This window comes from Ovis aries, chromosome 10 (assembly GCF_016772045.2).
Source record: "Ovis aries strain OAR_USU_Benz2616 breed Rambouillet chromosome 10, ARS-UI_Ramb_v3.0, whole genome shotgun sequence".
NCBI classification, from domain to species: domain Eukaryota; kingdom Metazoa; phylum Chordata; class Mammalia; order Artiodactyla; family Bovidae; genus Ovis; species Ovis aries.
Window position 1 is genome coordinate 21130723 of NC_056063.1, and position 27884 is coordinate 21158606.

General features: G+C 37.6%; 2 protein-coding genes across 20 annotated transcripts in view; one reads left to right on the plus strand and one right to left on the minus strand.

Moving 5' to 3' along the window:
• Positions 1 to 11218, plus strand: part of SERPINE3 (serpin family E member 3) — a 32777-nt gene extending 21559 nt beyond the window's left edge. Inside the window, exons 7-9 of the mRNA XM_027973573.3 lie at positions 7887 to 7973; positions 8461 to 8544; positions 10974 to 11218. Coding sequence (XP_027829374.2) covers positions 7887 to 7973; positions 8461 to 8544; positions 10974 to 11017 — 215 coding nt within the window. The 3' untranslated portion in view covers positions 11018 to 11218. The remainder of the gene's footprint in view (positions 1 to 7886; positions 7974 to 8460; positions 8545 to 10973) is intronic.
• Positions 1 to 27884, minus strand: part of INTS6 (integrator complex subunit 6) — a 105471-nt gene that overhangs the window by 7526 nt on the left and 70061 nt on the right. For 7 of the 19 annotated variants that reach the window (XM_060394373.1, XM_015098084.4, XM_042254756.2 and 4 more), the window contains 11 exons: positions 26799 to 26951; positions 25876 to 26008; positions 24898 to 24992; positions 23051 to 23161; positions 21852 to 22067; positions 19574 to 19700; positions 18662 to 18804; positions 18225 to 18456; positions 15418 to 15789; positions 14260 to 14353; positions 9348 to 12593 (listed from right to left, as the gene is read on the minus strand). In XM_060394373.1, the coding sequence (XP_060250356.1) occupies positions 12500 to 12593; positions 14260 to 14353; positions 15418 to 15789; positions 18225 to 18456; positions 18662 to 18804; positions 19574 to 19700; positions 21852 to 22067; positions 23051 to 23161; positions 24898 to 24992; positions 25876 to 26008; positions 26799 to 26951 (1770 nt within the window). In that variant the 3' untranslated portion in view covers positions 9348 to 12499. Of the gene's footprint in view, positions 1 to 5395; positions 6100 to 9347; positions 14102 to 14259; positions 14354 to 15417; positions 15790 to 18224; positions 18457 to 18661; positions 18805 to 19573; positions 19701 to 21851; positions 22068 to 23050; positions 23162 to 24897; positions 24993 to 25875; positions 26009 to 26798; positions 26952 to 27884 lie in introns of those variants that run through there. The other 12 variants (XR_009595207.1, XR_009595209.1, XR_006060940.1 and 9 more) reach the window with 4 other exon arrangements.

A 27884-nucleotide genomic window follows, 5' to 3' on the forward strand; every position in this document is an offset into this window, starting at 1 on the left:
GTGGGAAGCTTGCATGCCTATTTCCTTCAGATAAAATATATCCACCTTACAATCTTCTCCCATAAAGTTTTATTCCTCTAACACAAGGAACACCAAATGAGGGCCTACCACCTGTTTTTATAAATAAAGTTTTATTGAAACACAGCCACTCCCATTCATTTAAACTCACCCATGGCTGCTTTCCTGCTATAATGGCAGAACTGAGACTTTGCAACAGATGCCATATGCTCTATAATGGCTAAAATATTTAATATCTGGCTTTTTACAGATAGAGTTAGCTGTCTAAAACATTGCTTTCCAATGTCTTTCTTTAAATATGATCAATAGACTAGTTACTTCTGGGCCTAAGTAGACTGCTGACTTAATTCTGGAGACACGGCCACTGAATCTAACAATAGTTGTGTCATGCCTAAAATGGGGTAGCCACCACCCACCTCACATCTTGTTTGCAGAGATGAAATTATCATATAGCAAAGCATCAGCAGAGAGCTTGACAGAGAGTAAGTGATCAGAAAACGGTGGTCTCCCATCCTACAATTAACAAGGGGCTGCAAATAGTTTCGTACTACTGATGGACACTCAACAACCGCTGGGAACATTTGGTGTTTTCCTTCTATTTGGTACCAAAGCCCAGAATCAAGTTCCCCTTCTCCATTTAAAAGTCACTCATTTCTTCTTTTATGGCCTCAGATCCTATTTTTGCTGCATGAAGAATGCCCAGCTGGGCCTAGGCTGTTTTTCTCCCTAGACCACCCTGGCACTACATGTCATGAAGCTTTTAAGAATAATGCCAGTTTCACTTACACTAAAGACACCAGCTAGAGAGCCACTTTCTGAGAAGTCCCACTTCCTGTAGGATCAGCAGGCTTTGATACCAACCCAAGCTTGTAATCTAAGAAATAGTCCTTGTGCACAAGCTTGAAACTTTGAAGAAACTGTCTTATTCTTAACTTTTGTGACTGGTTTCCAACGTCTGCTCGGGAAGACATACAAGCTCTCTGTTTCTATGATGTGAATGAACAAACCAGCCAGAGTTGTTTGGTTGTGAGCTGAAGTTAACTTATGCCATACCAGTGATTGGGCAGAGCTGCAGCAGGTCATCAGGATAGTAACATAGGTCATTCTGGACTTCAGTCTCTTTCCCAAGAAGACCAACTAGCAAGTCTCCATACATACGTCAACAGTGTAGAAATGCCCTCACCTGGGGGTGAGGCTGAAGCACCCCTCTGAAACATAGAGACTGAGAAGGATCACATTAGCAAGTAAGAAGAAATGGCTTCCCTGGTGGCTCAGGGCTTCAGAACGCACCTGCCCGTGTAGGAGACGTGGATTCGATCCCCGGGCTAGGAGGATCCCACACGCCACAGAGTGGCTAAGCCCATGTGCACCACAGCTACTGAGCCTGTGCTCTGGTGCCTGAGCGCCACAACTGCTGAGTCCCCGCGCTGTGGCTGCTGAGGTCCGCGTGCCCCACAGCCCGTGATCCACACGAGACGCCTGCACACCACAGCTAGAGAGTAGCCCCCACGTGCTGTGACTAGAAACAAGCCCGTGCAGCAATGAAGACCCAGTGCGGCCAAAAGTAAATAAAGTTATACTCTTTTAAAAAGGCATAAAAAGAAAGTAAGAGGAATGGCTCCTTTCTGACCACATCACCACCTGCTCCAGGCTGACGCAGCACTGCACTGAGAGTGCCCCCTGGTCCATGGTTTCTCCAGGGAGAGGACAGAGGCCCAAGGTGGACATCTGACTCATACAGCTCAGAGTGTTTCAGGACACATCCTGGCAGACCCGCTCAGGTCCTGCCTCATGGGTCAGAGAGGTGGAGAAGGGGGGGCAAAGCCTACAGCGTTCAGCACTTACACCTACAAAGAGCATACTGCAGTGCACCTGAGCAAAATCCCCAGCCAAGAGCAATGCCCATGGGCAGAGCCAAGCCAGTGGCCCCATGTGGCCAGAGGGCTCAGTTGGCACTTCTGGGATTTGGGTCTCTGGTGAAAGGGCCACCATACTCCCAACTCACTGAGGCAGGAAAGCAAGTTCACAGCCCAAACTAACCGCCAAGCAGTCTCATGTCCCACTCATGCAGGAAGCCTGGCCAGGAAACCGAGATTGCCAAGAAGCCTGTCCTACAGCCCTGCTTGGGCAAAGAGCTAAGTCAGACACCCTGTCCAACTGTTGAGCATAGTCCCTGACACCACATAACCAGGAGGCCTGATCAGGGACCGTGGATGACCTTGGAGCTCAACCCATGGTCCCACCAAGCCGAAGCCCAGCCTGTGGTCCCACCTGACACAGAGCCCAGCCAATAGCTCCATCCAGTTGGGAAACATACTCTGAGTCCCCATCTGACCAGGAATGGTTGCAGAGCCCAGCCCACAACTGCCCAATCATGGTATCCAGTCAGTGGTACCATCCTGCCAGGGAATACAGCCTGCAGCCTCATTCAACCAGAGGTGATTATAGAACTAGCAGCTCAATCCAACCATGAAACATAGCCAGAAGCTCCACCTGAAGAGGAAGCCCACCCAGTGGCTCCACTTGAACACACAGTCCAGCCAGCAGTCCCACCCAACCAAAGAACTGAGCCAGCAGCAACCCCTGCAACCTCCGAGCATATGCAGTAGCCTTGTTCAAACAGAGACCCTGATAGAAGGCCTCACCCGTCCATAGCTGCTAGGAGCTGACTGGTGAAGGTCTTTTTCCTGCAACAGCAAATCTATAAAGTCTGGGAGAGCAGACTGCTTACTTTAAATACATTAGCTGTTAATACAAGGAATGAAGCAGCATGAAGGATTAGAAAAACATGATAGAACCCAAAGAAACAAATAAAACCGCAGTAACTAACTCCAGAATGCTTGCCTGGAGAATCCCATGGACAGAGGAGCCTGGCAGGCTATATATAGTCCATGGGGTCACAAAGAGTCAGACATGAATGAGCAACTAATACCCACTCACTCAACTCTCATAGAGAAATGGAGATCTATGAACTGTCTAACAAAGAATTCTGAGTAATCCTCTTAAAGAAGTTCAGTAAACTACAAGAATGCACAGACAAAATTGAGAAAACAGTACACAAATCAGTAAGTTCAAGAAAGGAACAGAAACTATCAAAAACCAAAACAGAAATCCTAAAGCTTAATACAGTGACTGCACTGAAGATTAGAGCCTCAACAGCAGAATTGATCAAAGGAAAAAACAAAAACCCCAGTGAACTACATTTGAAATTATCTAGTAAGAGGAGAAAAAGAACAAAGAGTGAAGAAAGCCTATGGTGGTTGGCTTTCTTCAAAGCCAGCAATATATACACTATGGGAAGGAACAATATATACACTATGGGAATCCCAGAAAGAGAAGAGAGAGGGATAGAAAGTCTATTTAAAGAAATACTGGCTGAAAACTTCCTAAAATTGGGCAGAAAAATGGGCATCTAGATTTTTGAGGGCCATACCCCAAATAGGTTGAACTTGAACAGGGCTACCCTGAAACATGTTATAATTAGTCTAAAGTCAATGACAAAGAATTTGGAAGGCAGCAAGAGAGGAGGAGGACTTCCCTGATGGCTCAGATGGTAAAGAATTCGCCTGTAATTCAGGAGACCCAGGTTCAGTCCCTGGCTTAGGAAGATGCCCTGGAGAAGGAAATGGCAACCCACTCCAGTACTCTTGCCTGGAGAATACCCATGGACAGGGGAGCCTGACAGGCTGCAGTCCATGGGGCTGCAAAGAGCTGGACACAACTGAGCGACTAAGCATGCACACAAGAGAGAAGAAATGAGTTACATGCAAGGAACCCCCATAAGACCACCAGTGGATTTCTCAAAAGAAACTCTGAAAATGGCTGTTATCAAAACGATAAGAAATAGCAAGAGTTCGGGATTCCCTGGTGGTTCAGTGGTGAGGCCTCCACTCTTACTGCTGAGGACGCAGGTTAGACTCCTGGTGAGGGAACTAAGATCCTGCAAGCCGTACGCCATAGCCAAAAAGAAAAAGAAAGAAAGAAACAGCAAGTGTTGGTAAGGATGTGGATAAAAAGGGATCCCTTGTGCACTGTTGATAGGAAGGTAAACTGGTGTGGCCGCTATGGAAAACGGAATCATGTTTCCTCAAAAAAGTAAAATAGAACTTCTGTATAATCCAGCAATTCCATATCTAGGTATATATCCAAAGGAATTGAAATCATTGTGTCACAGAGATATCTGCATCCTCATGTTCTATTGTTTATAACAGTCATGGAGAAAAGTTAAGTGTCAACATATACAGTGGAATATTATTTGGCCGTAAAAAGAAGAAAATCCTGCCATTTGCAACATTATAGAAAAACCCTGAGTGCATTATGATAAGTGAATTAAGTCAGAGAAAGACAGCTACTGTATGATCTCACATATACTACATATAATCTAAAAGTAAGTATAATCTAAAAAGAAGCTAAACTCATAGAATCAGAGTACACAATGGTGGTGGCCAGGGTGGGGAGAATGACTGAAGGTGGTCAAAGGGTACAGATATAAAGTATCTTATCTTATTTGCAATATACACATACATAAAACCATCATATTATACACCTGAAACTTACATTGTACACGTCAATTACACCTTAACAAAGCCGGCTGGGAGAGTGGCAAGAAAGCAAGATGTGAGGAGTGGGCTAGAGGAGGATGGAGAGAGGAACTAACCACCTCCTTGCAGAGCCCATTTCAGGCTCTTTCCAGCACTCTGTATATTCTGGCCTGGGTGCTATGTGAGATACACTCTCCATCTACAACCAAGTGCCAAGAAGAGGAGAAAGATAAATAGAAGCGGATTCTGGCAATAACTTTTTCAAAGCATTAATATTGCCAATATTAGGTAATAATATCTGGGGAGACAAAAGACACAGCCCAAGATAATGTTCGTCCGACTTTTTGAGAAGCTGATGATGGAATGTCAGATTATTGGTTTACATTTTGCAAATCTTATGTTTATAGTGTCACAGTATGAAAACCCTTAACCTTCTCAGAGTATGGCCAACCACATACAAAGCACCATGGGCTCCACTAACAAAGGGGAAGGGGGCTCTGAGTCATTCGGATGACATTTGCCAAAGATTCCTGTGCTGTGCCCCTGAGTCCACAGACACCAACCATTTCCTTACGAGTGAAAATCAGATTAAAGGATATTAAGCAGCTGTTTTTATGGGGGAAATGAAACAAATGTAGTGTGCGGAGCAAGCCCCCAGTATTCAGTCATTCGTCCAACATTTACTACACACCCATGTGTACCAAGCACTATTATGCTAGTTGAGCGAGGTAACAAATACTTGAGCGAGGTAACAAATACTTAGAACGAGTAATACAGCTTCTGTTTTCTGAGAGCTCACAATCTAAAAATGAAGGTTCAGATGGAAACACAGAAGATGTTATGGAAGAAGAGTTTATTCATTTGCTTTGGATATTGAAATGTAATATAGGAGTGGAAGGGTTTATTGAGGGGAAGGCGGCTAGCTTCCCAAAGTAGGTTCTGTAGAATGCTAACCTGGTAAATTTGGGGACAGGAGATCGTGTGAGTCATTCCATGGTTAAACACTACATACAACCATACTCCTGTAGAGCTATGAACACCATGAACATTAACAAATGAGCAACTGTAAGAAGTCTACTATTAAAAACAAAAGCACAAGCCTATTCAATTTGCATTTCCCACGTTATTACTCATGGAACCCTTTATACAGAATAGCACCTGTAAACAACCTTGGGAACAAATTTTGGAGAAACAGGTTGAATGGCCCCCAATGGCATTAGACAGTTGCCAACACTGCAGGAGAGAATCAGCCCAAAGCCAGGAGGATCCTCTAGGCTGAGTTCATTAGTTACATAACATATCCAGAGCCACTTAACAGAAGTAAGCAAATTGGGATCTGCAATACAAGATCAAGCAAGAAGAAAAACATAACCCACAGATGACTCCTGAATCCTTGTTTTGATGACAAATGCTGGTCTTCTGAAATGTTAACTCTTACCAGAGATAAAATGTATAGGAGATGAGGATGCCGAGGCATGCCAGGCTATGGGTCTAAGCCTACGTCTGTGCAAACATGTAAATGTCACTTCTTGGGCCACTCCTGTAATAGGATGGAGAAAAAACCTCCTCAGTTGCAGTTTCAAGAAAGTGAAATAGCCAAGTCATCTGCTGAAAAACTCATTCATACCAACCAGTTGGCACCATTTCTCACATTGTGCCAGGGCACCCGGACTCTAACACAAATGTATTCAACTATATTCTAGCTGATAGAGAACCTCTGCTCATTTCATTAAGTATTTGGATACCATTCTAGACAGTAATGAAGTCACAGATTAGTAAAACCTTCTCATGACCATTAACCATTCCTTGTACACACAGTTCTAATTTGGGTCCCGCATTTCAGTTTGTTCAATGAGTTAGCGAGACAGGCTATAGATCATAGATTTTCTAAAAAATGCTACTGACAAAGACCAGCTGCTGAAACCAATCCGATTCTGCATTAGTGTTAGGATGAGTGATGCCAAGTGACTGTTCCACTTATTTTTCTCTCCCTCTGGCCCTTGTCTGGTCCCCTTCACTGGCACTGAGAAAGATCTGTTCCTTACAGCAGCCAACTCACAATTCCCTTATTTAAAAGACATGAAACGACACACATCCTGTACTCTGCTGGTCTTACTCTCTCACAACATTCATTCACCGTCCCCTTGTATTATGTATGAGAAATCAAAAATAATTTAGTCTAAGAGAAGCCCCCTCAGAATACAGCATGTCCCTCAAGACTCCTGACACCGCTGCCTTTCCAGGACACGCTAAAATTGACTAGAACACACTTTTGCAAGGTGGTAGCATCCGTGTGGAAGGGTGGAGTGGAAATGGGCACGGTACCTGCTGTCAGAACACCTGTATCTGCCCAACAGGACCTCTGGTCAAGCATGTGGATTTCTAGTTTCTTCTTCTCAAAATTCTTACTTTCATTCTTTGTGTCATCAAGTACCAAGCAAACTGTTTAAACATGATAGATGGCTAAATTATAAAAACCTGTCCATTTCTCTAACATTACCACTCAAATTCGTTTGCTAAGCTTGTAATGCCTTTGAAATTGTTGACAACCGTGATAGTTCTCACCTCTCGTTTTCTTTGCAGATTCTAGCCCATGAGGCAAGGTAATTGCATAACTGATATGCTCAGTATACAGAATGCAGTCATGCGGCATGAGATATTTTTAATACATTGCCTTTTAAAGCCCATAGTACAAACCTCTGACTGTCATTTAAAAGTGGCTCTTAAAATGCAGCCCAAGAAGGCATTCAAGGGAAGTCATCTCAGAAGCTTGCTGAATGTGCAGATTCCTGGGCTCTGGAATTTGCATTTTAACACATACTCTGGCAATTCTTACACACCAAAATTTTAGAAATACTAAAGATTTCAACAGTTACTAGAAATTGGGCTTGAAAATTAACTTGAAAAAATGGGGACACAGCCCTGAATATTGAGTGGGATTATTTATTAGATGGGGCTCAGTCAATCAAGTATCTGTCTGCAATGTAGGAGACCCAGGTTCAGTCCCTAGGTTGGGGAGATCCCCTGGAGAAGGGAATGGCAACCCACTCCAGTATTCTTGCCTGGAGAATTCTATGGACAGAGAATCCTGGCGAGCTACAGTCCATGGGACCACAATTGAGTTGGACACGACTGAGCAACTAACACTTTATTACTTAACCAAATTTGAGGCTTTGAAAGTTGCATAAAATATTGCACCTTAAAATTTCCCAAATCTCTTCCTATTTCCACAGTAAGCAGCATGCAAGACTATAACTCTGTTCTTTAAAAATGTACTCACATCTTTTAACAAAATGCAAATAATCCATTTCTGTTTCCTCTGCTTAGGCCAAGATGGCTTTTATGTTTCTGAAGCGATCCACAAAGCCAAGATCGAGGTTTCAGAGGAAGGCACTAAGGCATCTGCAGCCACAGGTGTGTGCCTAAGAGGACTGTGTCAGCAACGCTCAGGAATGCTGCTGGCCTGCATCTCCCCCTTTGTTAGACTCATCCAGTGCCTTCACACTTCTAAGCCTTCCCACTAAAACCCCATGTCCAGATGTGATAAGAGCATTAAAAAAAAAAAGTTAACAGAATCAAGTTTTTGAAAATGGGAGAAAAAGAGCCATTTTTAAAAGGATCTGCACCATGAGCCCATAAATAAGGAATACTCATTCTGAAAATTACCTTCAGGAAGGAATTTACTCCATGAACTATTCTGAGAATAGGACACAGTGTTGGCTAAGCACTGTCTTTTCTCTTTAATTTTCCCATTTGCACCCTATCATAACACTAAAACAATGCTGTTTCATTAGGATGCTTTTATTCCTTCAAAAATCAAGTGACTTTGTATCCAATTATAGTGACTTTCCTCAAATGAAGAGAAAATACAATGGGATTCTACTCTTTATCTTTCCTGCAGCTCTGTTGTTACTGAAAAGGTCTCGGATTCCTATTTTTAAAGCGGATCGGCCGTTCATCTTTTTCCTGAGAGAACCGAACACAGGTATTAGTGTTTTTTGATAGGATTCATGTAAATATTTATCAGCACCTCTCTAGCAACAAAGGCTCATTTGTCCACCCCCACCTAAAACAAGCATTCCTTTTAGCTGGTTTCTGTAGTGCTTCCAAAGCTCCCCAGTTGCTATGTCATGTATCCTGAGAAAAGGGAGTATTTCATAACTACTGAGGAGACTAATACCCTCTTGTGGCTTTTCTGCCTTCTGTTACTTTCAGCTCATTTATGATTGATGTAGGTCTTTAAAAATTTAAGTTTCTACTTCTGGGGAGGACTTAAAAAAATCATGAAAGTAAAATAAATGATGTATCTTTTTTCCCCATTGTTGCTGAACTTTCTTGGCCTTGTAGGATGAGAAGAGTTCATTCAGGCCACGAGTGTCCAAACTGTCCCCTGGTACTCTCAGCACCCCTAGTATCCTAGGGAATGCACCTGCGTTTCTATAGCTTTTCTGTTGATCTTTCTCAAGCTTGTTGAAATTACACAGAAACCAAATATTTGCCCTAGGCCTTGTCCTACCATACAACCTCATCTTCATCCAAAGATGGTATGGTACAGGCAGAGCCTCAGCACATCAGAAGGACAAGCAGAAGTCCTTTTAAGTCTCAACAACAGTGAACAAAGTGTTCAAATAATTCCTCTTAATGTTGCCCCACCCTCTCTGGCAATTACTTATCAGCCTGGGGAAAAAAGAGAGATTCTCAGTAAAGAGTTGTTGGCAAGTCTAAACAATGTGTTAAAAATAAATAGGATGGACCAGGACTAACAAAATCAAGCAAAAGTGGATCTACTTTAACTAAACATCAGGCATTATTTTTATTTATGGAGAGAAAAAAAGTCAAGTTAGAATAATGAAAATTATGCATAGGTTTTACACAAATCGTTAAGGAAATACTGTCAACATCATTTTATCTGAGAATCATTTGCATACTGCTGTAATTTGTGCTAGAAAGCAAAGACACTTGTGACAAAAAGGATGAAGATAATCATTCACTAGGGAATTATCTATTAAGGGATTATTGGGGGAGAGAAAGTCCATCAACAGAATATATCCTTGTAGTATTTCACCATGATCATCCCAACCTCAATTTGATTAGATGAAAATATCACTTATCACTCGAACAGGTAACAGAGAGCCCTCTCTCAGGAAGGATACAGGTCAAAAACAGTTAAGATGAAGGACGACAGGTTCTACTCCCTCAGGAAACAAGAGACTGAACTAAACCTGAACAGAAGGGTCACTGTCGAAAGCTCATAGCCAATAAAGGTTGACGACAGTTAAGAGAGAACAGTTTCTCTTCTGGAATTCAACTGCATAAAATGATATAAAATCTTTGAACTAACTAGTAAAGGATACATCACTGTTTCTGTGATAAAGAGTTTTCAGAACTGCCTTAGTAAACAGAATGAAAATATAATCCAACACCAGTTCCATGATCTGCAGTAGTCCCTATGAATTTCTCTGCCTCTCTCCCTGGGAGGTACCTGCTCACATCACACAAGGCCGAGTGGCTACTCTTCTGGTGACAGGGTAATGAAAGGACAGAAATGAGCCTCAGCCTTCAGTACACCAAACTGACGAAGCTTACCGATAAGGGCAAATCATGACTCAATCAGTTGTCAAATGGGACACATGTAAGAACATTACCAAAAATGATCTTCACCTCAAGATTAAACTGTTGGAGAACATCACTTGTCCGGCCTACAGTCAACCACCCAGTGATCTAAAGGACCTAAAAGACATGATATTCCCCTCCATGTACTCCCCCTTCCCCTTTGCTGTAGCAGTTCAGTAATTTAACTAACATGCCCAGTTTCTTAATCTGTAAAAACAAATAAATTTTAAAAGCCCTGTAAGAAATGGAATATTAAGCTTGAATTTTTATGGGTTTCAAAGCTTATGACTATATTTTGGGGTAAGAGTGTAGAGTATGGTGGCAGAGAGATTAAGGACAAGAGGAGACAAAACAAAACTGCTTCTTCCCAACTCCTCATAGGGTTCATACCCTAAAATATACTAAAGATCAAGGGTCTAAAGGATCACCTCGTGAGCAACCTGTGAAATCCAAGAACATTCTGATAAGGAAAAGTGGGCAAATATTGGAACAGACAGAATATTTAGTCGCTTTACTAAATATTCTCGTTAAATATTAACTTTTATCTGAATGACTTGTAAAGCTCTTCTGTTAATCTCAGAATCTAAACATATATAATTTAAAACCAGACAATATATTCTGGAATTTATGTATCTCATGTTGAATTTAGCCATGTGACAGCAGCTAACTGTTAATACCTTAACAATTCCATTTACTAAGTGATATCCTGCTTAGAGGTATTTTTTAAGAGGTTAAAAAAAATGTTTATAGAACTGATATGAAAATTCTATGTAACACTACATTGTGTTTTTTTCTTGGCAGCATTTGTCTTCAGTATTGGGAGAGTTTTGAATCCCCTACACTGAATTAACAGAGCTCAAGCATGTTCTCCACTTTTATCTATGCTTTTCTTCAAAAATTACAATTTCATTTTCCTATACCCCTGAAATTTAAAAAATGTTCTGCTGAAGTGTACAAAGATACAGGTATGTGTTTTGCAAATATTATGAACCTAAAAATACTTCCATTTTACCATAATTTTATAAATTTATTTTACCCTCTCTTAATCTAAATGTATTTTAGCCTTCTTTTCTACTCGTTATCCCCGAAGCACTACAAGGCACAGCAGTGACCTATGAATGGTGAGTGAGTCAGGCCACAGGCTCACAGTCCTCAGTAAGGACATGTGAGGCCACGGTGGACTGAGGGTGGACAGTGAATAGCGTTGACTTTTCCTTATCCTGGACAACTCAGGGAGAATGCAGAATGGACAAAGTCATTTAAAATTTGTTTCCAGGAAATGGACAGTTTAAGTGTAACAGCAAAGGAGAACAAAGAGATCCGTGGAACCCTCAGTCTATTGTGGGACTTCTGCAAGCATGGCATCAAGCTGCTAAATGCTACACATTTCAGAGTATGTGGTATCCCCCAAATTTACACCTCCCTGACAGCTTCACCACAGTCCTGGTGAGAAAGGAAAAGGGAGGGGTTGAAGGAAAGGAAGTAAGGAAACCAATAGAGTTCAAAGGTGTCTGCTTTTGAAACAGCTTTAAAGAGTCTGCCTATCTGCAGATACGTTTCCATTGTCTAGGCAGAAATGGAGTGTGTCGGAGTGGCCAACCAAATCTAAGAACATAAAGTAAAAAGACAATGCAGATTATGTAACATGTCATTACAGTTAGGTTTAACAAATGTGAACTTTCAAGTGGTGTATTTTTCCAATGCTAAAAAGCAATGCCTTTTAAATTCCATTATCTTAAGATGGTTTTAAATGATTACTTTAAATGTGATTATTTCCTAAACCACACAAGAGTAAAATAGAGCATTTATTGATGGAATAACAAAAGTGCTTTTCTTAAATATTCTTCAAAATACATTTGTACAACTTACAATAATATATCCAAAATAACTGTATATACAAAACATTGCCTAGTTTTAATGTATGTGCTTTTTTTCCCCAAAAATTACAAAGTAACTTCTTTTTTATTTTTTTGGCAAAGTTCAACCTTAACAGAGGTGACAATTTTGAAGGTTGGTTTAAGAAAATAGAACCTGAGGGAAATTGACACGCAAGAGTCAATGACAAGCAAGAGATTTGGAGGAATATTTTTAGTTTGTTAAATAAAAATGTTTTTTTTTTTAAGAGTGATACTTTTCACATTACAAAAATAAACCAAAATGAAGAAAAGGTCACTGTAAAATGATGGAAAAAGGATCTGTAGACTTGCTCTTAGTATTTCAAAAAGCCAACAATGCATGTCAAAAAATGAATGCAAGATCACAACAGTCTTGTATTTACTTTGTATTTGGAGAAGGTAGTGAAATAAGTGGCCACATTCTCTTTTCTTTTAATTGCTATTAATATGGTTGATCTGATTGGCTCTTCGATGAATTTCATCCAAGAAGTTCTCCAGTTGTTCTATTAGCATTCTTTTTTTAAACCTGTATGAAAAAATAAGTATAATAGCACTCTCAATTTCTTTTTAACAAAGAGTTACATATCAGTATAATTTTTTTAAAGAGAAAAATTGCCTTGAGAAGATTTTTTAAAGTGAAATGAAAATGAAAAATCAACAGCTTTATGATATATAAAATCTCTTAGCAAATTATTTTTATCAGTACAGTATTATAGTTTGTTTCTAAAACAAACAATCCAGGCCTAGGTACAATGGATAAGAGGTTATTTCTTCCACAATAAAAAGGAAAAACGGGGCGGGGTGGGGGGGAACCTAATAAATACAAGGTAAAGATATAAACATTTCAGCAATCTGGGTTCCCAAAGAAATGACTCCAGTAGGTTCTTATGCTCTATGAAAGTGCAATGTTGAAAGGAGTATGAACAAAATATTAACATAATCCCCCATAAAATGGAAGAAATGAAATTTGGGCATTCACATTTAACTGTGACGTTCTACTATTACAATTTGAAAACCAGCAAAGAGTTAAGGACAATCAGACATCAGCACTATAGGATATACCAAACAGTTAAAAGTTCAAGTGAAAATTTTAAAATTTTTTCAGTAATAAATATAGCAGACTAAAATTGCTTTTGTACAGAAGTATACAGTTCTCTATGTACAGAAGTATGCACATGCTTTTTAGACTCTCCAAAGATATGGCCCAATAGATGCCTACTTCCTCTCTACTTGTAAACTAATAACAACTAACCACCATAATATTATACAACTCTCTAAAAGGTAACAGAAGTAGAATTTAGGTATCAGGAATACAGCTAAATCTATGAAGTTTGAGTTGATAGCATGTTATATAAAGAACAAAACAGGTTAAATATTCAAAATAAGTAATACGAAAAGTTATGGCCTTATCTTGAAAGTAGCCCATGCTCTAGCCACTCATGGAGAAAAAAAAAAAAGGATTAATGGCTTCATCTTAAAAAAATAAAAACCTTTACATGAAGCATGGCAGAAATCGGTGGGGAGTATAATTAAAGGGTGGGTATCTTGGAAGGTCAGATGAGATACGCCTTAAGTTTTCTTACAATACTAGAATTCTAAAAAGTCTTAAAGGAGAAATTTAAAAAACACTTTTTTACTCACTAAACTCATACAACTATGCTTTCCAGTTAACTGCACTTTGTGGTCACCGTTTATAATCTTGATCCACATTCCTTGTACTAAAGTACATAATCTTGGGCTACTGAAGCAATCAGAATAAGGCTCATTTGTCCAGCTCTTGTCCCTTAATTACATGTTTTCCCACGTACAAATGAACTCCTGTATTCAAATATTGCCTTTCAACGTTACTTTTAATCACTAATATTAACTGTAGTTCAAATATACAGAGAAAAATGAAAGACTGTAAAATATAAAGACATCAAAAAGCCACAGAATAGGATAAATGAGAATTATGCCAATACCTGTAATGTGTAGAGAGAAAGGGTTCACGATTTCTAAAGAATTTGTGTGTGGCTATTTTTCAAGTGACCTTAACTTTCAATAAACCAAAAACAAGAGAGAATTACTTATTTACACATTGGTGTGTCATATATACGCACAACAACACAAGTATAAAGTAGATATTGTTAAAATACCAACTATAGAAACTGAGGACTCATTTCATCATACCATAATGTAAACAGATTACTTACCTTGATGCTTCTTTAATGACATTTTGTAAAAATATTAGTCTTGTTTGTAAACTGCCTTGCACATGCTTCAGTAAAGTGAAGATTCTTTCATATTCTTAAAATAAGAGAAGCAAAAAGAAAAGTGGTGTTACTTTGCACACTTATTCAATATTTTTCTATTACAGTTTACTACACATCAAGATTAAGACAAAACCAAAAATAGTTTACCTAAAAATTTCACCATTCATTAGAGATTTTATAATACATACATTTTATCAGATATCAACAAAGATAAAATAACTTGTCAAACACTGCCTTTTCTTGGTAGAAGTTCTCATTAGGGAACTCACGTATGTATCAAAACATACAGCTTAGAAGAATGAGTAAACAGTGGTAGTGCCACTGAAAAATAAGAAGTGGCCTTTACAAAAATTCAACCTTATAACAAACTCTAAGTTACAGCTAACATAGGGGGTGGATAAAATAGAGGAAAAAAAGAGTGCTGTCTCAATTTCAAGTTTTCACATAAAACTTAATAGTCCTCTGTCAAGGACTATAAGCTCCTAAAATGACCAGTACTGAGTCTTACCCACTTCTGGACCACCCATGGGCACCATCATAGCAGGTGATCTGTCCAAATCTTCTGAATGTATATCAATAAGAATATTGAAACTTTATCTCACGAAGTTCTTCTCTACTCATGTAACAGACAGCTTCATAATTTTCATTTTTCGGCCTAAACGCATCCCTGTCACTACTACAGTTTAAATCTCAAAAGTTAAGATGGTGGGTAGGTACTGTGCCAAGAACTTTACAAATGTAAGTCATTTAATATTCACTGCATCTTTGGGGGTTTTTTCTGTTACCTTAAACTTCCAGTTGCTGGTTGGTAGAATGTTCAAGACTATCAGTTCCTGTCATGGGAGGAACCATGTTTAATTTTTATCTGTGTATTCCCCTATTCTACTCTCATCCCTCCTTATTTACCACACCTAACACAGTACTTTGGATATAGCAGATACTCGCTAAGTGTTGGCTGAATAAAGAATGGGATCTTATACAGCTGATATGTTGTTCTTAAGACTGTTCTAAAATCAGATCTATGCTTTAGTTAATTTGACTTTTTTCTTAAAGCATATACAAAAATGAAATCTGCTGTCTGTCTCTCATTATACATACTTCTTCCTGGCTTTCGGATCTCTTTCATTATTTGTGCTTTTAGTTCAGTGTTGACCTCTTCATGGCTTCTGCAATGCATCAATTTCTTTCCTTTGTTGAGTGAAGATGCTGGTATATTCTCTTCAGGACACTGTTCTTTATCTCTGGGCTCCTCGTGATTTTCTAAAAATCCACCAACAGTGAGGTCATTAGTTCCTAAGTGGTCGTGACCAAGAGCCTCTGTATGATTGGTTGGTCGTTCCAGTAAGTTGGCTGGAGAAGATCCTGAAAATTCAGCTTCCATAGCATTTGGTGTAGTATCTGATGACAGTTGGTCTGCAACATGGTTTTCAACCACATCATCCATTGTCGAATCATTAGTGGCTTCAGAAACTAAAAATAAGGAAAAAAGAAAGATGAGAGCCAATTTCAAAGCACACAGTAAAGAAAACGTCCAAGAAACAATATTGTAGCAAATCACAACTGATTTCCTTGACTCTCGGAAATTAACAATGTGATATGGTTCTTAAGCTTTGCCATATATACTGTGTATTTCAATGTGAAACATTCACAGTATTTACAAAATCTGTACAATTTTTGCCTGGGGGAAAAAAATTAAAGTCAGTTTAAAAAAACTTTTAGTTTTCTGCTTTTTTCTATGGCGATTTTATTGAATAAGTGGTTTTCACTGCTTTAGGGACACATATGATCAAGATTATCATGGTTATCCTTTATTGAGAGTACTAGTTCATTCCAACTTACCTCTGCCTTATACAGTTACTATTTACAGGCAAAAGTGAACACAGGAAGTTTAACCTAATCAGTATTCTGCAGCAACATGGCCCCAAACCTCCAGAGCGCCTTTCCTTATAACCATCCACTTGGTCTTCACTACTTGAGCAATGAAGAGTAGCTGGTTCCACTTCAGCTCACTAGACTAGACTTAAAAGGCTTGCAAGCTTGCCACTTAATATCAGATTATTGTATTTGCTCCCCAGAGAAAACAGCTGAATTCTCAGTTCCCTGATTGCTCACCAAACCACCAGGAACCAGCTGAATTCATTGACTTACTATTCAAAATTTAAACTCCCTCCCACAAAAATTCTCTGAACTTCTGACTCCCTTCCTCCATCCTAAATCTTACTCCATGATTTGCAAACTTCAATGAATAATCTCAACAGCAACTCCTGTTTTAATTGAAATCCAACTCTCCTGCAAAGAAAGCCTTTGCTCTCAAACTCTCTCCATGGACTTAAAATAAGGAGGTGGAGTCACTAGTCCCTTTTCTTTCCAATGCCACTTCAAGAGCATTTCTCCATGCACTCTTGTGAAAACTCTTCCTCTTTTCATCTATAAAATCCTTCTGTACCTCTCTTTTTTCTGTTTTCTTTTCCTGGAAAAATATATCCACACCAGATTCTCTGTCCTGTAATTTACCACAATCTGGATTTTGCTAATTATTTCCCTGTAGCTACAGAGGCTCGATCAGATTGATGTTCATTCAGTATTTTGGGTGGCAGATACTTCAAATGTAGTACTGTGGAATCCCATCAGGAGAGATCATATTTGGCTTCTCTCCAGTTAAGATGTTCTTACCCATGAATGATCACCACCTATAATTAATTACCCCATTCTCATTCTTCCCCAATAATATTCCACATGACTTAGCGACTGAACCAACTTTTCACTTTCATGCATTGGAGAAGGAAATGACAACCCACTCCAGTGTTCTTGCCTGGAGAATCCCAGGGACTGGGGAGCCTGGTGGGCTGCCATCTCTGGGGTTGCACAGAGTTGGACACAACTGAAGCGACTTAACAGCAGTAGCAGCAGCAGTGGGGACAAGGCAGTTTACTGAGGAGGTTCTGTTTAAGCCAACACTTGATGGATGAAATAGAAATTAGTAAACTGAAGCTGTGCATTTACTATGTTACAGTAATAGTACTCTTATAGGAAGAGTATACTCAGAAACATACTGCGAGGAGCAGGGCGTTAAGGTAACTGAAGCATTCTGGTATAGTTGCGGGCTGCTGGGAATGAGGTAAGGTAAGAACCAAAAGATAAACATGCAGAGTCTAGATCATAGAGGGTCTTAGAAGCCACCGTAAAAAATTCTAGACTTAATTCTAAGGACAGTGAAAATCCATTGAAAGAGGTAGTGATCTGATCTGATCTGATTGGCATTTCATGAAAACCAGGCTGACATTACTGTGTGGAGTATTTTTTACTGAGCGAAAGTGAAGTCGCTCAGTCATGTACGACTCCTAGCGACCCCATGGACTGCAGCCTACCAGGCTCCTCCGTCCTTGACCCCACAGACTAAGTTAAATCCTCTTGCCAAATACTTCCACAACAAGTATACTTGACTTCCCTTTTTGTAATATTCATCACACTTCTAAGGAAATGTGTGATGACTTTCTTCCCTCATTATAAATGAAGGCAGAGATCACTATTATCTGTTTATAGCTACATCTCAATGCCTAACCCTGTCTAAATTAAGCATCTCATTTAATAATTAGTTGCCGAATTAAACAAATTGAAAACCATCTTTCTGTGGGTATTGATAATGCCCCTTTAAAAACTGTCATTTCTAAACGCTAAAGATTTGCAAATGATATTTCAAATCATGATAGCTATTAAGCATAATGAATGAATATATGAAATGTTCATTAAAAAGACATAAAAAATGATTACATGATAATTTGGAATAAACAAATATCTTCTCTAGACACTCTTGGAACTTTATCCACTTTTTCTATATCAGAAAACTCTCTCCCATGAAGAACCAAACTAAAAGCAGCAAATACTGTTTAAAGAAAAACCCTTACTTTTATGAAGAGGAAGGGGTTTAATGAGGTCTGGCTGTGCTTGGGTCATAGGTGCCGGTGGTCCTTTCCCCCCGATGTGGTTGTTCACAACTGGGCTCTGCTGCCGGCCCCGCAGCAGTGGAGACATGCAGCGCCGTCTCTTAGGGATACCTTGCATACTTGGTTCTCCAGGTCGTTTATGTTTATTTTGAGGCCCAGCCACAAGTTCATCTGCCTCATCTATCATCATACCCTGTAACAACGAAGAATTTCCTGACTTTACATATGGTTTTCAGTTGTACGACAAACTCCAATTCCCATTAAAGTACATTTTAACGATGCTGACATTGTATCCTACCAAGAAAATAGTTTCGGCTTACTTTAGTTAAATTAAGAACTGTTAAATCTACTGTGCCTCCCACAAAAAAAAATTATATAATGAAACACTTCAAATTTACCTTTTTATCCAGCTTAAAGGGGTTGCCAAATGTATGCAACCTCCGAGGCTGATCAGGATCAAGTTCTCTTAATGGAGAAGGTACTTGCTTGAGGTATTCCTGGTAATTCCCCATTTGTGCTATAGGAACACTGTGCACTTGATCTTTTCAAACAGAACAAAGCAATAATAAAAGTTAACTTCACTAAAACTACCTTCCATTTAGTTAACAAATAATGTGTTCTTATGTATGAATGCAACCTGGTCTATTCTAGGCAACTTTTCCTTACCATATATTCTAAATTAGTTTGTTGCCATTATAAATATTGTGACAAAATCTTGAGTGCTTTTTAATAAAATTTTAAATAATCAATTTTATCTTCTAAACAAAGCAAAAATATTGCAGTTAGTTTCAGTATATAGAATAAACAGTATGTGTAACCCTTCTATGAAAATGTCTCTTCTATTCTACTCCAAAGCAGAATTTAGTTAAAGCATAATTTACAGAAAAGAGTATCACAGAGATGATCCTTTTCATATAAAACTGTAGTTGAAATGTAGAGTTGGCAAAGGGTTAAGTTCTCATCTGACTTGATTTGTAGGTGCCAAAGGTATAGTTAAGGAAATACTAGAATATGACATATATTGGCCATTCCAAGTTAACCTATCAGATACTAGTAGATCACAAGAAAATGATTTTGTGTGTGCCTGTGTATGTGAATGTATGAAGAAAGCCATAAGGAAACTAAGCTATTACCAAAGGTTGTTTCCTCTGGAGAACAGAATTCGGGGCAACAGTGATGGTAGAATTCACTTTCATTCAATGAGAGTGTAATATTACAGTCAACTCTTTAAAAGTTACAATAACACTCTGTATTTTCAATATAAAGAAAAGTTTACTGAAGAAACACCAATATTAAAACCATGATCTAACCTTCATCCTGTCCTTTAAGAAATCTGCGGGTGCTCTTCAAAAGATTAGATCTCATTCTTGTTAAGTGATCCAAAAGATTCCGTCTTGGTATGTCATATGCATTTCTAAACGTCTGTGGCTTCAAATCCTGTTTTAAAAAGATTCAAAGACAAAATGTATTTTGAAACAGAATTAAGAGACTACAATCTCTAGCCTGCAGCACAGCTTTGAAAATAAGATATACAAGTCAACTAATTAGCTTAGAAAAATAGAATAAAGAGATATGATACCATCGTAATGTACTGTTGTAATAACCAAAAGATAGTGAAGTGAAGCTCAACCGAATTATCTCAAATTCACATCTGTCCAAGATTTCATTATGTATTCTGGCTAACAGAAGTAAATAAAAGCTTTTATGTGTAATTTACATACCATTTACAACCCATTTTACATAAACAGTTTGAGCGCTAGTAAATGTTCAGTTGTGAAACCATCACTAGCATCAGTTTTAGAACATCCCCATCACTTCACAAGGGTCCATGTGCCCACTTGGCAGTCACTCGCAATTCCTATCCCCGCAACCACTAATCTGCTTTCTGTCTCTCTACATCCCATTTCATAAATGGAATCCTGCAATATGTAATCTTTTCTATCTGGCGTCTTTCCACAAGCATGTTTTTGAGATTCATCCATGTTGTCCATGTATTGGTAGTTTATTCCTTTTTACTGTCTTTTCCTTTTTACATGGATATACTATATCTTTATTCATTCACCAGTTGATGAACACTTGGACTGTTTTCAGTTTGGGGCAATTACTAATGCTGCTACGAATATTTGCATACAAGCCCTTTACACACACATATTTTCATTTATCTCAGTAGATACCTACAAGTAGAACTGTTGGTATATAGCAACATTTACCTTTCCTAAGAAACTGCAGATTAACTTGATAATTTTCATCAACAATGTGTAAGAGTTGCAGCTGTTCTATAACCTTACCAACATTTCATATTTTTCAGTCTTAAATTTTAGCCATTCTCAGTTCAGTAGTGGGCATAAAGTGGTATCTCACTGTGGTTTTAATTTGCATTTCCCCACTTGACTAATAATGTTGAACATCTTTTCGTGTGCTTGTTCAGGTCTGTATATCCTACCTGGTAAGGTGTCTACTCAAATATTTTGTGTATTTTTTTTTGGATGCTTATCTTTTTATAACCGAGTCTTAGTGTTCTTGCCTGGAGAATCCCAGGGACGGGGGAGCCTGGTGGGCTGCCGTCTCTGGGGTCGGACAGACTCGGACAGGACTGAAGCAACTTAGCAGCAGCAGCAGGATTTCTTTATATATTTTCATACAAGTTCTTTACTCAACATATGCTTTTCTCCTAGGCTGTAGCTTGTCTGGGAGAAACTTCAAAGTTTCTTCTGAAGACAAAAATTATAATTTTACTAAAGTTCAGTTTATGAAGTTATGTGTATGTGCTTTTTGTGTTGTATTTTAGAAATCTTCATTGACCCAAGATCCAACATCTTATAGATATTTTTCCTATAGAAGTTTATAGTTTCAGTTCTTACATTTATAACTATGATCACATTAACTAATATAAGGATCAAGTTCATTGTTTTGCAGATGGATAGCTAACTGTTCCCACCCTATCTGTTGAAAAGACTGTCTTCTTACCCACTAAATTATTCTGGCCATCTTTGTTAAAAATTAACTCTATATATGAAGGTCTACTTCTGTCCCACCGACCAAATATTTTTCCAGCAACACATATGTTATCACTGTAGCTTCATAGTAACTTTTAAAATTAGACAGTGCAAGTTTTTCAGCTTTGTTCTTTCGCAAAATTGTTTCAGCTACTCTAGGACCTATATACCTCCATATAAATTTTAGAACCAGTCTGTCAGTTGTGACAAACAGGCAACTAGGATGAAGATCTTTTTAATAATGAGATTCATAAAGCATTTCAGGATTATACTGTGTAGCCAAGGTCAGTAGTATAAGTACCAAACTACAGTGAATTCTACTATTAGCTATGTAACTTCAGGCAATCTCTAAGTCTGTTTTCTATCTATAAAATGAACATGATGGTTTGCTCTTCATCAGTCCATCTGCTAATCCACTCACCATGTACAGTGTTTTAAAATTCAATGATTCAATAATATTAATAGCATAATTGATCATTATTCTGCAGAGGTATAGAAGTTTGGACAAACTGGGTATCAGTTAATAGAAAATTTTACATATTTGACAATATAGACTATTACTAGAGCAGTACAAAATTCACTTAACTATTACCTTATTGAGCAAAGCAACCTGGAACCCAGTGTATTCTTTCATATTAAGGTCCAGCAGTCTGTGAGGAACATCCTCTGAAATTCCCTGGAGCAGCTGTTGAAAATCTTTCCTATAAGCCATTGATAAACCATGTGATCTGCTTCGGACTTTAATTCCAGTTTCCTGTACTACTTTTTTGCCTACAGAACCGATGACTCGATCAGATTCTATTTTGGCCTAAAGCAAAAATAAATAAAAGCTGTCTTAACATGATCTGAATTGGTAAATTAAAGGCTAAAAATAGTTTCAATCTTTTATAAATTAAGTATTTATCACATTTTAAAAGAACATAAGAAATTAAAAACACTACTGAAGTTATGTAGTCTATGTCAAGTGCTTGGTAAACTGAACACAGTTTAAACAATAATGTCTTATGATTTTAAATCATCACAATTCTTACCTTTTGGAGAAAATCATACAAACACAACTTCAATTTATTAACACCCACTACACTGAAACCATGATATGTTAGTTAATACACCCTAAATAAAAATTCCCAATTCAGAGGTGACATAAAATTAGAAAAAAATCTTATCAATATCTACTTAAAGGCATTATTACTAGCACATAACGAAATGCTCACAGATAAAGCAAACAGCAATATTTTGACTCTTCTAACCTACAATTCAATTAGCAGTTGAAATAGAGATGGCAAAAGTACTAGAAAAATTGTGCTTTTATACGATTTTAATAACTTGGCAGTCAAAGGGTATACTGCTTGACTAATCTGGTATCTACTAACATGATTTATGTCCAAAATGACAAAATTCAGTATTTTTATACATATTTCAAAAGAAACTCCCATTTTTATAGAAAATGCTATAGGTTTTAAAACATAAAGCAAAAGAAATTGATTTTTTTTACTAAGAAAAACAAATTTCTAACAAATTTCCCAAAAGAAAACATGAGGAATGTTAACATACAAGAAGGCTAGGATCACATTAATAAAGCTAACTTTCACAAACTAGATTATTATTTGAAATTGTCATTTCAAACCATAGCATATCATGCACTTGAGAATTACGTTAATATATATGTGGTTTTAAAAAGTAATCTATTAATATAATCCTACTAGAACCATCAAGAACTAGTATCTGGCCTATTGACCACCTTAGCCAATACCATTCAAAGTACTTAATGGCTCTATTTCTTAACATTACCTGCTGACTCAGTTTTTTGAGGTATGAAATGACACTGTAACTAAGTCCATATTCCATACTGTCTGCTATTAGGTTAGGTGCTCCCATCATTCTAACGGCTTTCTTCAAAGGCTACAGGAAAAAAAGAAAATATCACACTCGATCCTAAGCTTGTCAAAAATTTATAGCCATGAAAAGTGAAAGTGAAAGTCACTCAGTCATGTCTGACTCTTTGCAGCCCCATGGACTATACAGTCCACGGAATCTCCAGGCCAGAATACTGGAGTGGGTAGCCCTTCACTTCTCCAGGTAATCTTCACAACCCAGGGATCAAACCCAGGTCTCCTGCATTGCAGGCGGATTCTTTACCAGTGGAGCCATATATGTATTGTCAATTTTGAAAAATTCACCCCCGTGAAACCTCTCCTTTTCTTCAATAAGGGTCACATATCATATTTGTACTTCATTAAAATGTTTGTCAGTGGTATCAAAGGCAGTTTGACATACTAAACAAGGATTAGAGGCTATAATAACCCCCAGAGTAAGAAAGGGTAGAATCCTGGACTTCTTAGTATCATCTGGAATGAGGAGGCAGAAGACACACTGCAGATGTAGATTTGATAGAACTTAGGTGGTAAGTGAAAAGAGGAGTCAAGGATAACAGAAGATTCTTACCTTGGGTAACGATAGGCTAGTTAAGAACTACTCTGTGCAATGAAAAATGTCACTGGCACAACAGTCTAGCATATGTGAATGGGACAAAGTCAGAAAAAGGATGACAGCCACCCACGGACATATTACAAAGTGTATAAAAGCATTGGTGTCAAACTGGAATCAAATCCCAGACCAGATATTTAATATCCATGTGGCACTGGCTAAATCCCCCCAGATGCTATGAAACATGAGTCAAATATATGTAGCAGTTCATATTCCAGTGTTTCCTCCTTTCCCCTCTCACACAGCTGGTACTATCTGCTAGACACACACAGATTTTCTCTTATAACTATAATATATGATTTCAAAGCTTAAGAAATTAATGTTATTAGAGACCATTTAGAAAGACTACAGTTGAATACTATAATATTCCTGCAGTAAGAGCAGAAGTAATATTTTAATAAAGTGTTCTAGAAGTTATTTTTCACAAAATCAATAAAGTAATTATTTGCCTGGAGAATCCCATGGACAGAGAAGCCTGTCAGGCTACCATCCATGGGGTCACAAAGAGTCAGACGAGAAGCCTGGCAGGCTACCATCCATGGGGTCACAAAGAGTCAGACATGACTTAGCAACTAAATAACAACAATGTATTTAATAATATATGTATTACTGGTCCTATTGTGATACACTAGGTTTCAGGGAATGTTTCTTGAGATTCAGAGAATAATGCAAACAAACCTTTTTTTGTACCTGTAAGGAGAAATAATTATAAAACTGCAATTTAAAAAGGTTAATTGTAAAAGCTTAAATTCTAAAGCCAGCTGCCTGGGATTGAATTCCTGACCCTGATATTAGCTGTGTAGCCTTAGATGAATTGTTTAATTTTTTAGTGTCTTAGTTTCCACATCTGTGAAATAAAAACAGTTATTTCTGCCTCATACAGTTATCATTTAAAATAAATGAGATTAACACATGTAAAGTGCTGAGGATAGTATCAGGCAGGCCTGGATAAGCATTATATATATTCTCACCATCATCATTATTCTGCAAATCACTGAAACATTTCTTTCTCATGTTTATATGGGTCATTTGTAAATTTTTCATGACATTTATTCTGTAACAGCAATAAATAAAAGCTTTAATACCTACAGTAAACTATAAGCATAATACAAAATTTTTTAACGTTCCATTTTTAAGAATAATATTCTTACCCCAAGATAGTAGGGAGGCATTGTCTTCAAATAACTTTCAAATGACTGTCTCCATTTCAATGTTGGTTTTGCCTTATGGACTTTAAACAGATCATCTATAAACGAATGCATAATGAGAACAAACTATCATCATTCAGTGTTTTCACACATGAAAACCAAGTCAAGTAAGTTTCATTTTTAAAATTTGCTTTACTATTTACAAGAGAGAGAGGAAACATCAATTCTATATTTTTAACAAAATTAAAGGTGATAAATTTTTGGTTCTGACATTTTTTAGTAGTAGTAATACCACTTTAAAAATGAAGGAGTGCCAATTAAGGTCTCAAATTAAATGTAATGATAAGGGAAAATGAGAAAATACACAAGGAAAATCTAGATATGAAACAGATTGGACATACCTACTAATATTTTGTCTATTAACCTTTAAATCTGATGCAATTCCATAAAGGAAAAGATGCCTTCTCCAATACCACCCCTCAAAATATTACAGCCAAAGGGTCTCCAATCAACTTTAGGCTTATCAATATTATTTAGACTATTATTTTAGAACAAATACTATTCATTCACTGAAAAATTTGCCAAAATAAAATTCTTAAAAAGAAAATACTCAGATCTAAGAACTATGCTTCTACAAAATATCTTAATTACTTACCAAACACAAAGTCTGCCTTACTAATTCTAACTATGTAAGATATCTAATTTTCAAAAAACTTAGAATATTTAATTTAGAAACAAAATATAGTATCTTCAATAGTTTGTAGAATCAAAGGTGTTTGACACTGACTTTCAATATATCAGAAACATACAGAGGTTGCTATAAAACCCTTAACAGCTTCAATATTTTAGAATATTAATAAAAATCTTCATTAATTTCCAGAAAACAAGAACACTCAAAAAGGGAGGGATGTTCCCAAAGATTGCTTTTAGGAAAATTCATATGTATGCTAGGCCACAGAGAACATGCCAAGAATGACTTACCTAAGAGGGGAAGGAGCACTGGGTAATTGTAAGGCATCACGAATAAGTTGACACAGTTCAGTGCTGTACTGGCTTTCAAGTAACCAAAGGGATGGCCAAGTTCACTGTATTTTGCACTATTGCTCACATATACCTGTTAAAAAGTAGTTAAAAGTTCACATTTAACAACCTTTGCAGAATGTTATATAAACCATGGATTCAATCTGACTTTTTAAAAAACACCAAATTTAAAAAAAGAAAAAACACCAAATTAAATTTTTAGAGGTTCTAATACTGAGTCAAGAGCTAACTCATTTGAAAAGACCCTGATGCTGGGAAAGATTCAGGGCAAGAGACGGGGATGACAGAGGATGAGATGGTTGGATGGCATCACCAACACAATGGACATGGGTTTGGGTAGACTCGGGAATTGGTGATGGACAGGGAGGCCTGGCGTACTGCGGTTCATGGGGTCGCAAAGAGCTGGACACGACTGAGCGACTGAACTGAACTGAACACTGAGTGAAATTAAGTCAGACTGAGAAAGACAAATACCATGATATGCTTATATGTGAAATCTAAACAAAAAGGCTACAAATGAACTTATCTATAAAACAGAAAGAGTTACAGATGTGAAAAATAAATTTATGGTTACTGGGGCATAAGGAGGCAGGGAGGGATAAACTGGGAGCCTGCAACTGACATATACACACTACTGTATATAAAACAGAGAGAACTAATAAGGACCTACTATATAGCACAGGGAACATTACTCTGTAATGGTCCACCTATATGGAAAAAGACTCTGAAAAGAGAGGCTATATGTATATGTGTAACAGATATCTTGCTGTACACCTGAAACTAATGCGACAATGTAAATCAATTACACCTCAATATAAATCAAATAAATAAATTTTTTAAATCACTATAGTCTTTCAGCTTACCTGCCAACATGTCTGAGGAGATTTTCTTTCCAGGATAAACTGAGTCAGCGGTGAAGGTTCCAACTCATATTTGTCAAAAGGCAATTTGTCAATAACCATGGGTTCACAGTCTGTACAGGAAAACTTCACTACAGGATGAGATGTACGAGGTGGCTAGAAGGCAAAGTCTTATTGTCACTCTTTCACAAAGTACCAGAAACAAACTTTTAGTATCACTCACTGTCAAAGTGTACTCAGTGTCTCAGTCTCACTAGTGAGCATTTAATTTACTACTAAAAGCACCACTAAGCTGAAAGATAATACTTAAAAATCTAATGCTTAAACAATCAGTATTCACAAGAAAAAAAATAAATAACACACTTCAAAATCTGTACAGGATTAAAATTTGTTAATCTTAAAATCAAATTCATCAGAAAACTTAAATGCAGTGTTTTAGAATTAAGTAAGTGTTCATTAATTTTTACATCTAACAAGTAGTTAATGTAATTAGAAACCTTCCTAAGGTCACAGTTGTAGCAGTTTAACTACCTGATTTCCAAACTGATGATGCACATTTATCAGTACAAGGTTTTAAATATATATATACTTGTAAATTATTAATTTATAGGTTATAATATATACCAAAATAATTATTAAAAAATAGAAAAAAGAAAACAAACAGAAGTTCTACTGGTTTCCTTCCCTATTCCAGTAAACTATTGGTTACCCCTATGGTAAATATGCCCCACTCTGGAGACCCTATTCTAGAGCTGCAAAAACTGCAATACTTCTAAAGAAAAAAAAAAGCATGTTATTCTATTCCCCCTCCTTAACAGTCTCCTTCCTAAAAATCTCACCAAAAGAAGATTGGTGAAGAAAATATGAGCTATGAGGAAATAATGTGAAGTTTCATAAATATAAAGGACTCCTTTTAGCTTCAGTTACTATCTATCAATACATACACTGATGGCTCCCAAAACTACTGTCTTGGGATCATCTCTCATTTCTCTTCATGTATCCAACCACCTACTGGACATAACCTGAATTTTCTATAGGTCCCTCAAACATAGTAATTACCCAAGTCATTATTTCACACCCAAACCACAT